At 51.9% G+C, this 11,467-nt stretch overlaps 1 protein-coding gene across 2 annotated transcripts; it reads left to right on the top strand.

The window, feature by feature from the left end:
* The first annotated feature begins 2,283 nt into the window (after window positions 1–2,283).
* HPCAL4 (hippocalcin like 4) lies at window positions 2,284–4,323 on the top strand. Of its 2 annotated transcripts, XM_068537893.1 has the most exons (3): window positions 2,284–2,445; window positions 2,575–2,790; window positions 4,126–4,323. In XM_068537893.1, exons 1-3 carry the CDS (start codon window positions 2,284–2,286, stop codon window positions 4,321–4,323), a joined length of 576 nt encoding a protein of 191 aa, XP_068393994.1. The 2 variants fall into 2 exon arrangements, with proteins under 2 accessions (XP_068393994.1, XP_068393995.1); XM_068537894.1 differs by lacking the exon at window positions 2,575–2,790.
* The last annotated feature ends 7,144 nt before the right edge of the window (window positions 4,324–11,467 follow it).

The following is an 11,467-nucleotide window of genomic DNA, read 5'->3' as shown; positions in this document are numbered from 1 at the left end:
GGGAAGGAGGGAAAAAGGGGCAGGAAGTGAGAGCCACACAGATGCCATCTCACACACACACACATACACACACACACAGACGTGTGCGCTCTGGCAGATTTGCAGTCTCATACGCTGATGTGCTCCCACCCACTCCCAGCCCTTTACGCAGACACTCAGGCACATCCCACAGCAGCAGAGGGAGAGGCTCTGCCTTCCCCGTAAGACGCTTCCACCCCTGGGTTCTTGAGCTTTCTTGACTATACCCTGAGCCCTCAGTGTGCTTTGGGCTGGAGGAGGGGGCAGCTGAGGATGGAGCCTGCCTCCTTCTGCCCATGCGTGTTCCACATGTACCCTTGACTCTGGCCCCAGGGCAGCCGTTTTGGACCCCACAGTTCTAGGCTCCTGAAGATGGCACACCTCCCTCTCCCTGCCTTCTTCTGGGAGCATAGAGGAGTCCTCATCTCTGGGGTTGGTTAAGTGGGAGAGGATGTTGCTACCCCTACTGCTCCTTGATCTGCGTCATGGCCCAGTAGAGGAATCTGAGGCCCAGAGCTATCCTGTAACTCACTGAGGTCACACAGCAAGGGAAGGGGCATGGACCTGACCAATCTCAGATCTAGTTGTCCAGGGCACTCCCAGCAGTAAGGAGTAGAAGACACAGTGGCATGCACTGGGCTGTGGAAGTAGAATTCCTTCTGCCAGCCTGAGGGCTTCCTTTTCCAGAGTGTCTTCATGACAAGCTACCCTGCGGTTGGAGTCAGGCATCCTTCCAAAGAGACTCCAGGCCGGTCAAATTCACCTCCCAGGCCATGTCCTGGGAAACCTGGGCTCTAGTGGGACATTCCTGAATGTCCACTCAGCCTTCCGGGTCTGGTGGGGGCCTCACTCTAGCCAGGCTTCATGGGGAGGACCTGTACCTCCCTCTGCAAAAAATTCCTTGGGCACAGGCTACTTGAGGGGCTCATGTTCCCACTGGGGACTGACTCTTCATCCTCCCCAGACCTGTTTCTCAGCAACACCACCTCTATCTATTCAGCCCCAAATCTGAGCATTTGCCGCAATTCCTTTGTCCCTCTCACCCCCGCATCCAGTCAGTCCCCGAGTCCTGCCAAGGCCCCCTCCTAACATCTCTCAGTCCATCCACATCCCTCCACCACCCCTACCCTAGTGTCATCGTCTCTCACCTGAACTCTGCAGCAGGACCTCTCTGCTCTCCCTCCTTCCCCCACCCAGGTCATCTTGCACACTGTAGCCAAAGGAAAAACCCTAAAACACATTCCTTCTCTCTGGGTCCCCAGCACCATATTGTAAGTAATCTATAAGTGTTTGTGGAATGAATGCGGTCCTCTTAACCCTTGCTTTAAAACCCCAGGAGCTTCTGTCCCCCATGGGTAAAGGCCAAACTCCTTGGCGTGGATTGAAGGCCCTTTACAGTCAGCCGTCTACCTCTTTGACCCAATTATGAGTTAGTGAAGGTTGGCTCCTGTCGACTTTATCCCCATCATCGGCACAGGGCCTAGCACACAGTCAACCTCAATAAATGCTCAGGGAATGAATGAACTAATGAAAAGGAGAATGCAATCAGCGTCATCAGTGCTACCAGCTAGGACTTCTATTTGTACAGAGGAAGGAGGGAGAGAAGTTTCTTGCTGGGGTGGCCTGGAAGGCCTTGAGGAAGAACTTGGGAGACATGCAGGGGGAGCATGTGAGGAACCTGCCTGGTAGGAGAGGAGCCTGCAGAGGTGGGTAGGGGCTGAGCGCGGAAAGCTCTGAATAGCAAGGAGAGGATTAAGACTCTCTCCTACGGGTGTAGGGAGCTATGGCAGGTGTAAAGAGGAGAGGAGAGGATGAAGATTGTAGCATGCAGACTGGTCAGTGAGAAGGAGGAGCGCTGAGACCTGGAAGGCTAGAGATCCTGGTTTCCAGGGGAGGAACCCAGCTGTGAGGAGAGGGGCGGGACCTGCTGTAGACAGAGGAGGCCCTGTAATGAGGGGAAGCCCCCAGCCCAGTTGTGTGTAGGGGGAGGGGGGGGAGGTAGGAGATCCTATGGGAAGAGGTGTGGTGAAAGGACACAGCCCAGCTGTAGGAGTTGGGGGTTGTCCAGGGTGGTGGTGAGAGGAGGGGGACCCACCCTACTATGGAAGGAGGGGTCCTGGCTGTGGGGATGTGGAGTTTGTTATGGGAAGGCACTGTGGTGGAGAAAGGGAGCCTTGTCCTACAGAGACCTGGGGGAAGGCTGCTGAGGTGAGGGCCTTGCCCTGGACCAAACTGAGGGAGCTCCCTGTCCCCTCAGGCCCTGCCATGGGGAAGACCAACAGCAAGCTGGCCCCAGAGGTGCTGGAAGACCTGGTTCAAAACACCGAGTTCAGTGAGCAGGAGCTGAAGCAGTGGTACAAGGGCTTCCTGAAGGACTGCCCCAGCGGAATCCTCAACCTGGAGGAGTTCCAGCAGCTCTACATCAAGGTAGGCGGAGCCAGGCACTCCGGGGGGCGGGCCGGACGGGCGGGGGCGGGGCCAGGCACTCTGCGGGGCGGGGGCGGGCCGGGAGCGCGAGGCCGTTGCTGTGCTGCAACTCAAGCGTCCCCGCCTCAGTTCTTCCCCTACGGCGACGCCTCCAAGTTTGCGCAGCACGCTTTCCGCACCTTCGACAAGAACGGCGACGGCACCATCGACTTCCGGGAGTTCATCTGCGCCCTTTCGGTCACCTCCCGCGGCAGCTTCGAGCAGAAACTCAACTGGGCCTTTGAGATGTACGACCTGGACGGCGACGGGCGCATCACGCGCCTCGAGATGCTGGAGATCATCGAGGTGCGCTGGGGCGGATCCCAGAGAGCGGGGTGTGCTGGGGTGACGCGCTACCTGTCTTCGCTGCGGGGCCCTTCTCTGGCACCGCCCTCTCCAGCCACCCTCCACTCAGGCCTCGGGAGCCACCTCGGGACACCCCACCACCCCCCTCCTCCCTCCTCCCAGGATCCAGTGGGTAGCATTGGTTGGGCGCTCAGTGTGGGACAGGTCTTGTGCTATAGTGCTTTACCCAACAACTCCAGGGGGTAGGTACTGTTAGAAATCCCATTTTACGGATGAGGAGATGAATCAAGTGGCGGTTCATGATTCCAGTCTAAGGAGTCTGACTCCAGAGTCTAAGTTCTTAACTCATTATTATTTCAACAAATGTATATTGAGTGCCTGCCACGTGCCAGGCACTGTTCAAAGTTCTTGGTTTCATGCGACATTCCTTCTAGTGAGAAAATTTAACAACAACAAAACTTATGCTGTGTCAGGCAGTAAGTGTTATGAAGAAGGTAAGCAAAGCAAAGTGAGGGGAGAGAGCGATGGAGGAAAAGCAATTTTGTGTAAGGTGAAAGGTGAGCAGCGACCTGGATAAGGTGAGGGAGCTAACCACGTAGGTGTCTGGGGGAAGAGTGATCTGTGCATGGGGAACAATAAATGCAAAGACCCTGAGGTTAGACTGTGTTTTCAGTGTTCAAGGAGTGGCCAGGAGGCCAGGGTGGTGGGAGAGAAGTTAGCAAGGGGAGAGTGGTAGGAAGGGGGTCAGATAGGTAGCCAGGAGTCCGTCTCTTAGCATCATAGTCTGGGGTAGAGACTTGACTTTCTTCTGAGTGAGATGGGAGGCCCTTAAGGGCTCTCTCTATTCTCTGTGTGGAATAGGGGGTGGGAGGGCAGCAGAAGTAGGGAGACCAGTTTGGAGACTTCCACAGCAGTCCGGTCAGGAGGGGATGGAGGCAACAACCATGGAGCAGTGGAGGTAGTAGGCAGTGGCTGGTTATTGGACCTATTACAAAATTAAGGCTGACAAGATTTGCTGAAAGATTGGATATGGGTGTGAGAAAAGGAGCGTCGAGAATGGCATCAAGGTTTTTGATCTGAACATCTAGAAGAATGAATTTGCTGTTCACTGAGACAGGGCATGCTGGGGCAGGAGCAGGTTGGAGGTGAAGAGTTGGGTAGTAGACATGTTTGGTGTGAGATGCTCATTAAATATCCAGTCTTAATGACCATTTGTCACCTTCCAGTATCCTCACATCTCCCAGTGTTCTCCATGCCCACCCCCAGGCCCTTTTGTTCACCCCCAATCCTCCCTCCCCATTGTGAGTGTTCACCCCTCCCTCCTTGCCCCACCAGGCTATCTACAAGATGGTGGGCACCGTGATCATGATGCGCATGAACCAGGACGGGCTCACGCCCCAGCAGCGTGTGGACAAGATCTTCAAGAAGATGGACCAGGATAAGGACGACCAGATTACACTGGAGGAGTTCAAGGAGGCGGCCAAGAGTGACCCGTCCATTGTGCTGCTGCTGCAGTGTGACATGCAGAAGTAGAGGCTGGTGAGGGGCAGGGCCCCTGGCCAGGAGGGGCATGGCCACCTCCCAACCCAGTGACCTCTGGCTGGCCCTTCCCCAGGGGGAGGGGGACTCCAGCCTCACTCTCTGGCCCACCCACCCCTCTGCCCAAGTCCTTGCTCCCCTCAGTCAAGATTCTTGAGGGACCACCTGACTCTGGAATAGAGACAGATCCTCAGGTACCCTATGGTCTAGCCCCAGCCCCAGTCTTGGCCCAGAATCAACATCCACTGGGCATAGGGGAGTTGGTTTTTGCCCCAAGGTGCAGGGTGAAGGAGGGGGGCTGGGTTCTGCTTTGAAATTCTGTTCTTCCTGGGATTGTGCTTTATAGGGTGTGGTCCCACAGACCCCGGTTAAAGGGCCAAATTGGGTCTGTCCTTTGCTGAGGACCCAGATCCCTTAAAGGTGGTCTGTGTCCTGCCCCCACATGTCTACCTGGCCCTTCTGGCCCCAGCCTTTGGAGTGTTCATTCAGTCCTTTCTTCAGCTAACATTTATTGAGCACCTGTTCAGTGCCAGGCACCTCTAGGTGCTAAGGCTATGGTAGTTTACAAGACTCATTCTGTGCCCTCTGGCAGCTCGTAGGGTAGTTAGTGGTCAGGGTCTCAGACAGGGATGTTGAGCACAGGTGAGCCGAGGGTGCGGTGAGGCTGGTTAGTTTGAGAGGAACTATTAAATCTTTCTGCTCAGCGCCACACAGAGCTGCAGAAGGATGAAATGAAAAGTGTTTGGAAGTCTAGGAACCGTGTCAGGGGGAATTTTAAGAAAAATTGAAATTTATGTAATACTTATATTTTTAGTACCCTTTAAAAGAGCTAAAATCATTTTATTAGTCGAGGATATTAAAACATACTTTATATTACTTGGTTTCTTGTAAAATGATTAAATGAATACAGAAAATGCTAATTTTCAGGGAGAAAAAAGAACTGAGAAAAAAAGAGAGAAAATATCACCCAACTTACCAGATGACACTTTTTCTTATCAGGCTAAGTCCTGAGCTGTCACAGTCAGCAGTTGCTGCTGCTTCCTTTCTAATGATCTTTTTCAATTCAGTGAGCAAGTCTCTACTGTGCACTTATTCTGGTTAGGTGCTGACTTCAGAAACAGAGAACACAAGGTTTGCCAAGAGTGAGACAAGTGTAGTTCCCACATCTGGATTTGGTCTAGTTTAAGGATGGGCTTATTCTTTCACTGCTACAGAAGCAGACAGAGCTAGAAGAAGAGGACCAGCCGGCCGCTGTTTTGGCTGCCAGGCTGCATTTATGGACCAAATGCCTAAAAATGTGCTGGGCATGCTCCATTGAAAGGCTTTTTCTAACCCCAAATCCTAAGTCCACCAGGTAATTTATCATCTTCCAAGTGCACTGGCTTTGCTTTCCAATGTCTGCTTTCCAATTTTGGATCCATGAGCTATACAGCTGCATGCCTTGGCTGCCAGAAAATTAATCTTGCTTCTTCATCAAGTCTTTCACTTTACTTTCTCCTGTGCTTGTAATCAGAAATTAGCTTCAATGTGCAGTGACAGTGGATTTTCTCTTGAACTGCTGGTGAAAATAGTCTAGTACACAGGTGCTGTCAGCCCAGGGTGGGAGCAGGGAATGATTGCTGGGTTGGGTGGTGCGGGATTGTATCTTCAGGAAAGAGATGCAGCATATCTCTTACTTTTGAGTGCTCACCTGTCCTCCCTCTCTGCAGGTAGAAACTCTTGGGGATGCTGACCTGTGGTCTCAAATTCTATTAGACTTTCCTTCTTGCTGCCCTTAGGGGTGACAAGTCCGCTGGGTTGCCACCCTCTTTTTATCCTGCCAATGACCAGCCACATGGTAAGACTGGGGAATTCACATCCTTGGGCAGTAACCAGCAAGTTTTTATCCAGTAATGTCTCAAGGGATGTTTCATTGCTCTGAGGAGCTGGCCATTAAGTGTGTCTTGTGCTGTCAGTCAGCACCAGAGATACATAGGGGCTCAACAGCCCAGCTCAGCTGAGACTTCCAGTGGAAGGCTTTTTACAAAGTGGGGTTCCTATCCCCCCAACGTTGACTCTAACCTAACTCACAATCACACAGAACTTCATGGCTTTCGAAGGCTTGCATTGACCCCTCTCATTCTATCCTCACAGCCTAGGGAAATAGGATTTTTCATTCCATTTCTCCAGATGTAGAAGCTGAGGCACAGAGTAGAGTTCCTTGTGCAAGAGCACAGTCAGGAGGTGGCGCAGTGCCAAGACTTGAACCCAGGGCTCTACGAGGGTTTCTTCCCTTCAGAGTGTCTTCCCTGCTCATTCCTCTGACTCTGAGTTGTACAGAGGTTGACTGTAGGACAAGCTAAGTTGGTTTTGGTCTTTTACAAGCTTCCTGCTAAGAAGTTTCTGAGGCTGTGGTCTTCCATAAAGAAATAGGAGCTTGACTGAAGTCCCCACATTTTCAAGCGTCTTATTTTCTATTTCTGGGCAGCCCTGCTAACAGGTCAGTGCTGTCCTAGGAGACCTCTGACTCAACCCGGGAAGCCTCTTTCACTGTCTTTATTATCTTCCTCCCTGAGAGAACTGTTTTGTTTTTTCCTAGATGGTGGGCAAGTCCTACCCATGAAGGCATGTGTGATCACTCCAAGCTTCTGGACATATACCCATGGGTGATATTTGATGGTCAGGCCAAAGATTCTCAGACATCCCAGCAGTGTGAACACATAGTGCCAGGCTGGGAACTGGGACCACCATCTTGCTGATGGAAGGAGCCACAGGCGGGCCAGACCTTGCTCCCACTTGCTCCTGGATGTCCCCAGGGACTGTGTGCTTGGGAATTCCTGTGGTAGAGCACCGGCCCTGCCTTGAGAAGAGAGGCAGGCCTCCCATCCCTGCCCCAGCTAAGAGGGACTTGCCACAGAGCACAGGGTTAGCAGAGACTGAAGTATGACTCGCCTAGACACAAAAATATACAGTTAAAATGCTGAAATATCCAAACTCTCTTTTGAAGTTCTGTATCTTCTTGCAGCAACTCTGTGAATGACAAGGTCCCCAAATCTGCCTTCTAACTGTATTCTGTCTTCATTCATCCTTTTGGGCTAATTGAAGGGGGGCCCTTATTTCTTATCTCTAAAAGTCACCACCAAGGGCAACTTCAGATGGCCACTCTAGTCTTTTGAGCTGTACTCAAGATTATATGACTTAGGTTTAAATCAAAAGTTAAGAAAAAGGAAGCCCATAAGCAAAGGCACTGAATCTTTTCCTGGTAATGGCAGAGTCCCTAGAGGTAGAAATTCATCCTGCTGCAAAGAGAGAGAAGGAGGAGAGGGGAGAGAAGGGAAAGAGAGAGAAGAGAAGAAGCTGGGCAGGGTAGAAAGCTGACACTAAATATTTTTACACAAAAATTTACTAAAGCAACAAATATTTCCTGAAGATCCACCCTGGGTGAGGCTTTGTGCTGACCTTAGAGATCACTGTGGGGGCATGAATACATTTCTTACATATTTTATTCATCAGTTATTCAACAAATAATTCAAATATGCAATTGAAAAGTCTCAGAAAAATATGGAATTTTTTTTTTTCTGAACTTTTCAGCGTTTTCTTTTACCTTTGCCAGAGTGTTGGGGGCAGGATTGGGCCTCCCAGGGTGTATGGCCCTTCCTGCTTTGTTGGAGGCTGCAGGAGTGTGGAGGCCTGGAGAAGCAGGGGGGCTGGGTGGCAGAAGGGGGGCCTCCCAGCTCATTCTCCAGCGTGGCCCCCTCTCCCCTTCAGATGTGCTTCTCCAGGCTGTGCCTGCAGTGAATGTCCTCGGTGTTCGACCCTGTGCTGTGTGGTGTATTTTTTTTTTCACTGACAGTGAATAAAAGGTGTGACCGTACCAAGGGCTCCTTCTCTTCCCTAAGCTGAGATAGGGCTGGGGTGAGGGGAAAGGGGGAGAAGAGGCCTGAGGGAGCTCGCACAGTGAGGGAAGCTCAGCATCCTTCTTGGGGCTGAGGGCCTTGTTCTAGGTTACGTGGAACAGAGACGCACTCGAGCTAGTTCAGAGAAAGGGGTGAGCAGATTACAAGGGACCCTAAAGATGGAAATTCAAGAATGTCTGGGCCTCAGGAGAACTGGAGCTGTCAGTGGGGCCTGTGTCCTCTCATCTCTGGGCCTGCGGGTTCTCATCCCTTTGGCAACATTCACATCTGTGCTCTCTTCTTTAATTTCTCTTCAGACATCCATGGTTTCCCAACACAAAGTGGCTGCCTCTCCAACTCTGTATCCAGGCTCACCAGCGACTGACAATTCCCTTCTGTGTCTCTTAATCCAGTTCTCAGGAGAAAGAATCTGATTAGCTTTTGGTGGGAGCCCATGGTCCATTCATCGATGGCCAGACCAGAACTGATTTGCGGGATCTGTGGGCAGAGCAGTTCCCCCATAAGGGAGCTAGTGGCAGGAGACCTTGGACTCAGTTTCTCCTTGTGTCCAGTGGAAGGCATCGTGAGAGCCCAGATGAGTGGATAGTGGGCAGCGGGGAGAAAGGCTGAGAGGCAGGATTACAAGTAGTCTATCTGGGGCTCTTTGCACGAATTAGGAAAAGGTGCCCCTTTGAGTGTAACAGTCCCATAAGCATTCAGCTGGGCCAATGGATGGCACCTTTGGGCTAATGAGAAAAATGTACCCCTTTTCTGAACAAATACAGCCTTGTCATGCCACGATGCACAGCTTGGCAAGTGGCAGCCAGCCTGGATCTCAGCCTCTACCTGCCCTCCTGGTCAAGGGTGTTGTGTAGTGCAGACACTGTTCCACCGTCCACAGGAGCCCAGAGCCCTGAGACACCCTACACTGACCCAAATGTGGTGGGGTGGGGATGGGAATTGGTGGTGAAGTGTTTTTCTCCGAACGCCCCCGCTAAAGCCAGAGAAGCGCTATTCTCTGCAGGGAGTCCGGGGCGGGGGCGGGGGGGCAGGTGCAGTGGCAGCTGGAGGTGCCTGCTTCCTCCTGAAACGCTCAATTACTTTTACAAGGGTTTTCTCAAGGACGCTTGGAGGGGGCCAGCTCCCTTGACAGGAAGCAATTAGGACAGAGGAATGAGGCTGACCTGGCCTCAGGGCAACCATGAACCTAAGGAGGTGACTCAGAAGCCTGAGAACTGGGGGGGGGGAGGGTCTGCTACTTGCAGCTGAAACCACACTGAGGGGAAAGGGAGTCTAGTTCCTGCCTGTCTTGAGGTCACAGGTCAGTCCAGCTTCTGCTTTCAAGTTTGCCCTCTGGACCATCTGCCCCTAAGGAACCAGAGTGATCTTCCTAAAGCACCAATCTGACCAAGTCAACTCTCCAATGCCCCCCTTCTTCCCTCAGTATAATAAGCTCCTTCGAAGTCCCTCACAGCCCTGCATGATCTGTCCCTTGCTGACCTCAGAAGTCTGCTCTAACCCCCACCTCCCCCTCCTGCACTTGAGCCACCCTGAATTGCCCTCTGTTTCCCTAAGGGATCTCTTAGGCTTCTGTGCCTGTGCACAAGCCATTGCCCCTCCCTGGGCCACCCACCCGTGCCCCTGTCTCAATGATCTCCTCCTCTGTGAAGCCCTCCCAGACCTCAAACAATTGGCCCCTCATGTGTACACAGTCCATCAGAGTAACCAAAGAGCTTCCCATGTGATTCCCTGTCAGCTGAACTGAACACACATTTAAGTCTCTGTTTAAAAAAGAAAGAAAGAAAAAAAAAGACAAGAAATGAAGGCTTAGAGAATGGATGGTAAGGCTGGGACCTGAGCTCAGGTCTCCTAACTACAAGGCCACTGCTCATAGTGCTTCCTCATCCACGGGCGGGAATCCAAATCTAGAGGTGAAAAGGGAGGTAACAAACCTTGAGCTCTGGGCATCAGAGGAGGGAGGGTCTTGCCTGGGGGGGCCAGGAGGTAGGGGAGGAGAAGGGGAGGGGGACAGGTAAAGGATGAAGGGAGGCTTCATGGAGGAGGTGGCTTCCACCCCTGGTCTTGCTAAAGACCAGCCCACAGGGGGAGCAGTTCAGGTGTGGGGATCCTGAGTCCTCTTCAGATGGGCTTCTCCTGCCACAGGGAAAGATGGGTCTCAGCTCACATTGTCCCAGATTAATAACCCCAGAGAAGACAGAGCCAAATCTCCCAGCATCCCTGTACAAGAGTCTGGGAGAGTGGCGCAGCTGAGGTCGCATCCCCATTGTGGCTCAATCACTGTGTCCAGGGAAATAGAGTTATATGACTGGGCAGCGTCACATGCCTATTCCTGTGACCAGGGAGGCAGGGCCTGTTGCTAGGAGGAGAGGGTGGGAAAAGTTGCTAGTCAAGCAAATCCAATAGCCACCACCTTTTTGAGGGGCATTTGTTGAAGCAATGTGGAGAATCTCATGGAAATTTAGAGATGGGCATTATAGCCAGGCTTCAGCTAGGACTTGGGAAACTATCAGGACCAGCAGCAGCTCCCTCTCAGGGCAGCACGGCTTCTCTTTCATGGGGTCTCTGCTGCCCTCTGCAGAAACCCTTTTCCATCTTTATGCTGATGGGCTCATTCTGCTCACAGAGTTTCTGCCCCCTCTTAGATTTATGTTGCACGTAACTGCAGCTTGCTAAGGCCCATCCAGGCCTCTTGGAAGCCAACTGTATTTCGCAGCATCCTTGGCTTCTGTTCTTACAGTTGACTATCCAGCCCCTGTTTCCCAATTCTAAATTCCTGAGAAAGAGGAATCTGGTTGGCCCAGATCATCTTTTCAACCCAGGCTACTACACAGGTCAAAGGTCACTGGACAGCATGGGGATGGTTCACCTTTGGGTCTGGTGCTCACTGCTATCCAAATAACTCTATACATTCTCCCTGATGACCTCCTCCTCCTCCTCCTCCATGAGGCACCTGAGAATAATTGACCCCTTCCTAGAGTTTAATTATTTATTGCTGTGTAACAAGCCACCCCAAAATGTAATGCTTAAAACGATAAAAACGTATCATTTTTCGTGATTCTTTGGGTTGGCTGGGCTCAGCTGGGAGGTTTTGCTACTTTATGTGCTGTCGGTGGAGGTCACTCCTCCTGCTGCACCCCACTAGGAGCTGGGCTGGGGCTGGAACAGTAAGATGACCTCACTCATATGTCTGGCAATTGATGCTGACAGTTGCCTGGGAAACCACTGTTCTCCACTGGCTTCTT

Source organism: Eschrichtius robustus, chromosome 3 (assembly GCF_028021215.1).
Source record: "Eschrichtius robustus isolate mEscRob2 chromosome 3, mEscRob2.pri, whole genome shotgun sequence".
Taxonomy (NCBI): domain Eukaryota; kingdom Metazoa; phylum Chordata; class Mammalia; order Artiodactyla; family Eschrichtiidae; genus Eschrichtius; species Eschrichtius robustus.
The sequence above is the reverse complement of the archived record's forward strand: the minus strand, read 5'-3'. Positions and strand labels throughout refer to the sequence as shown.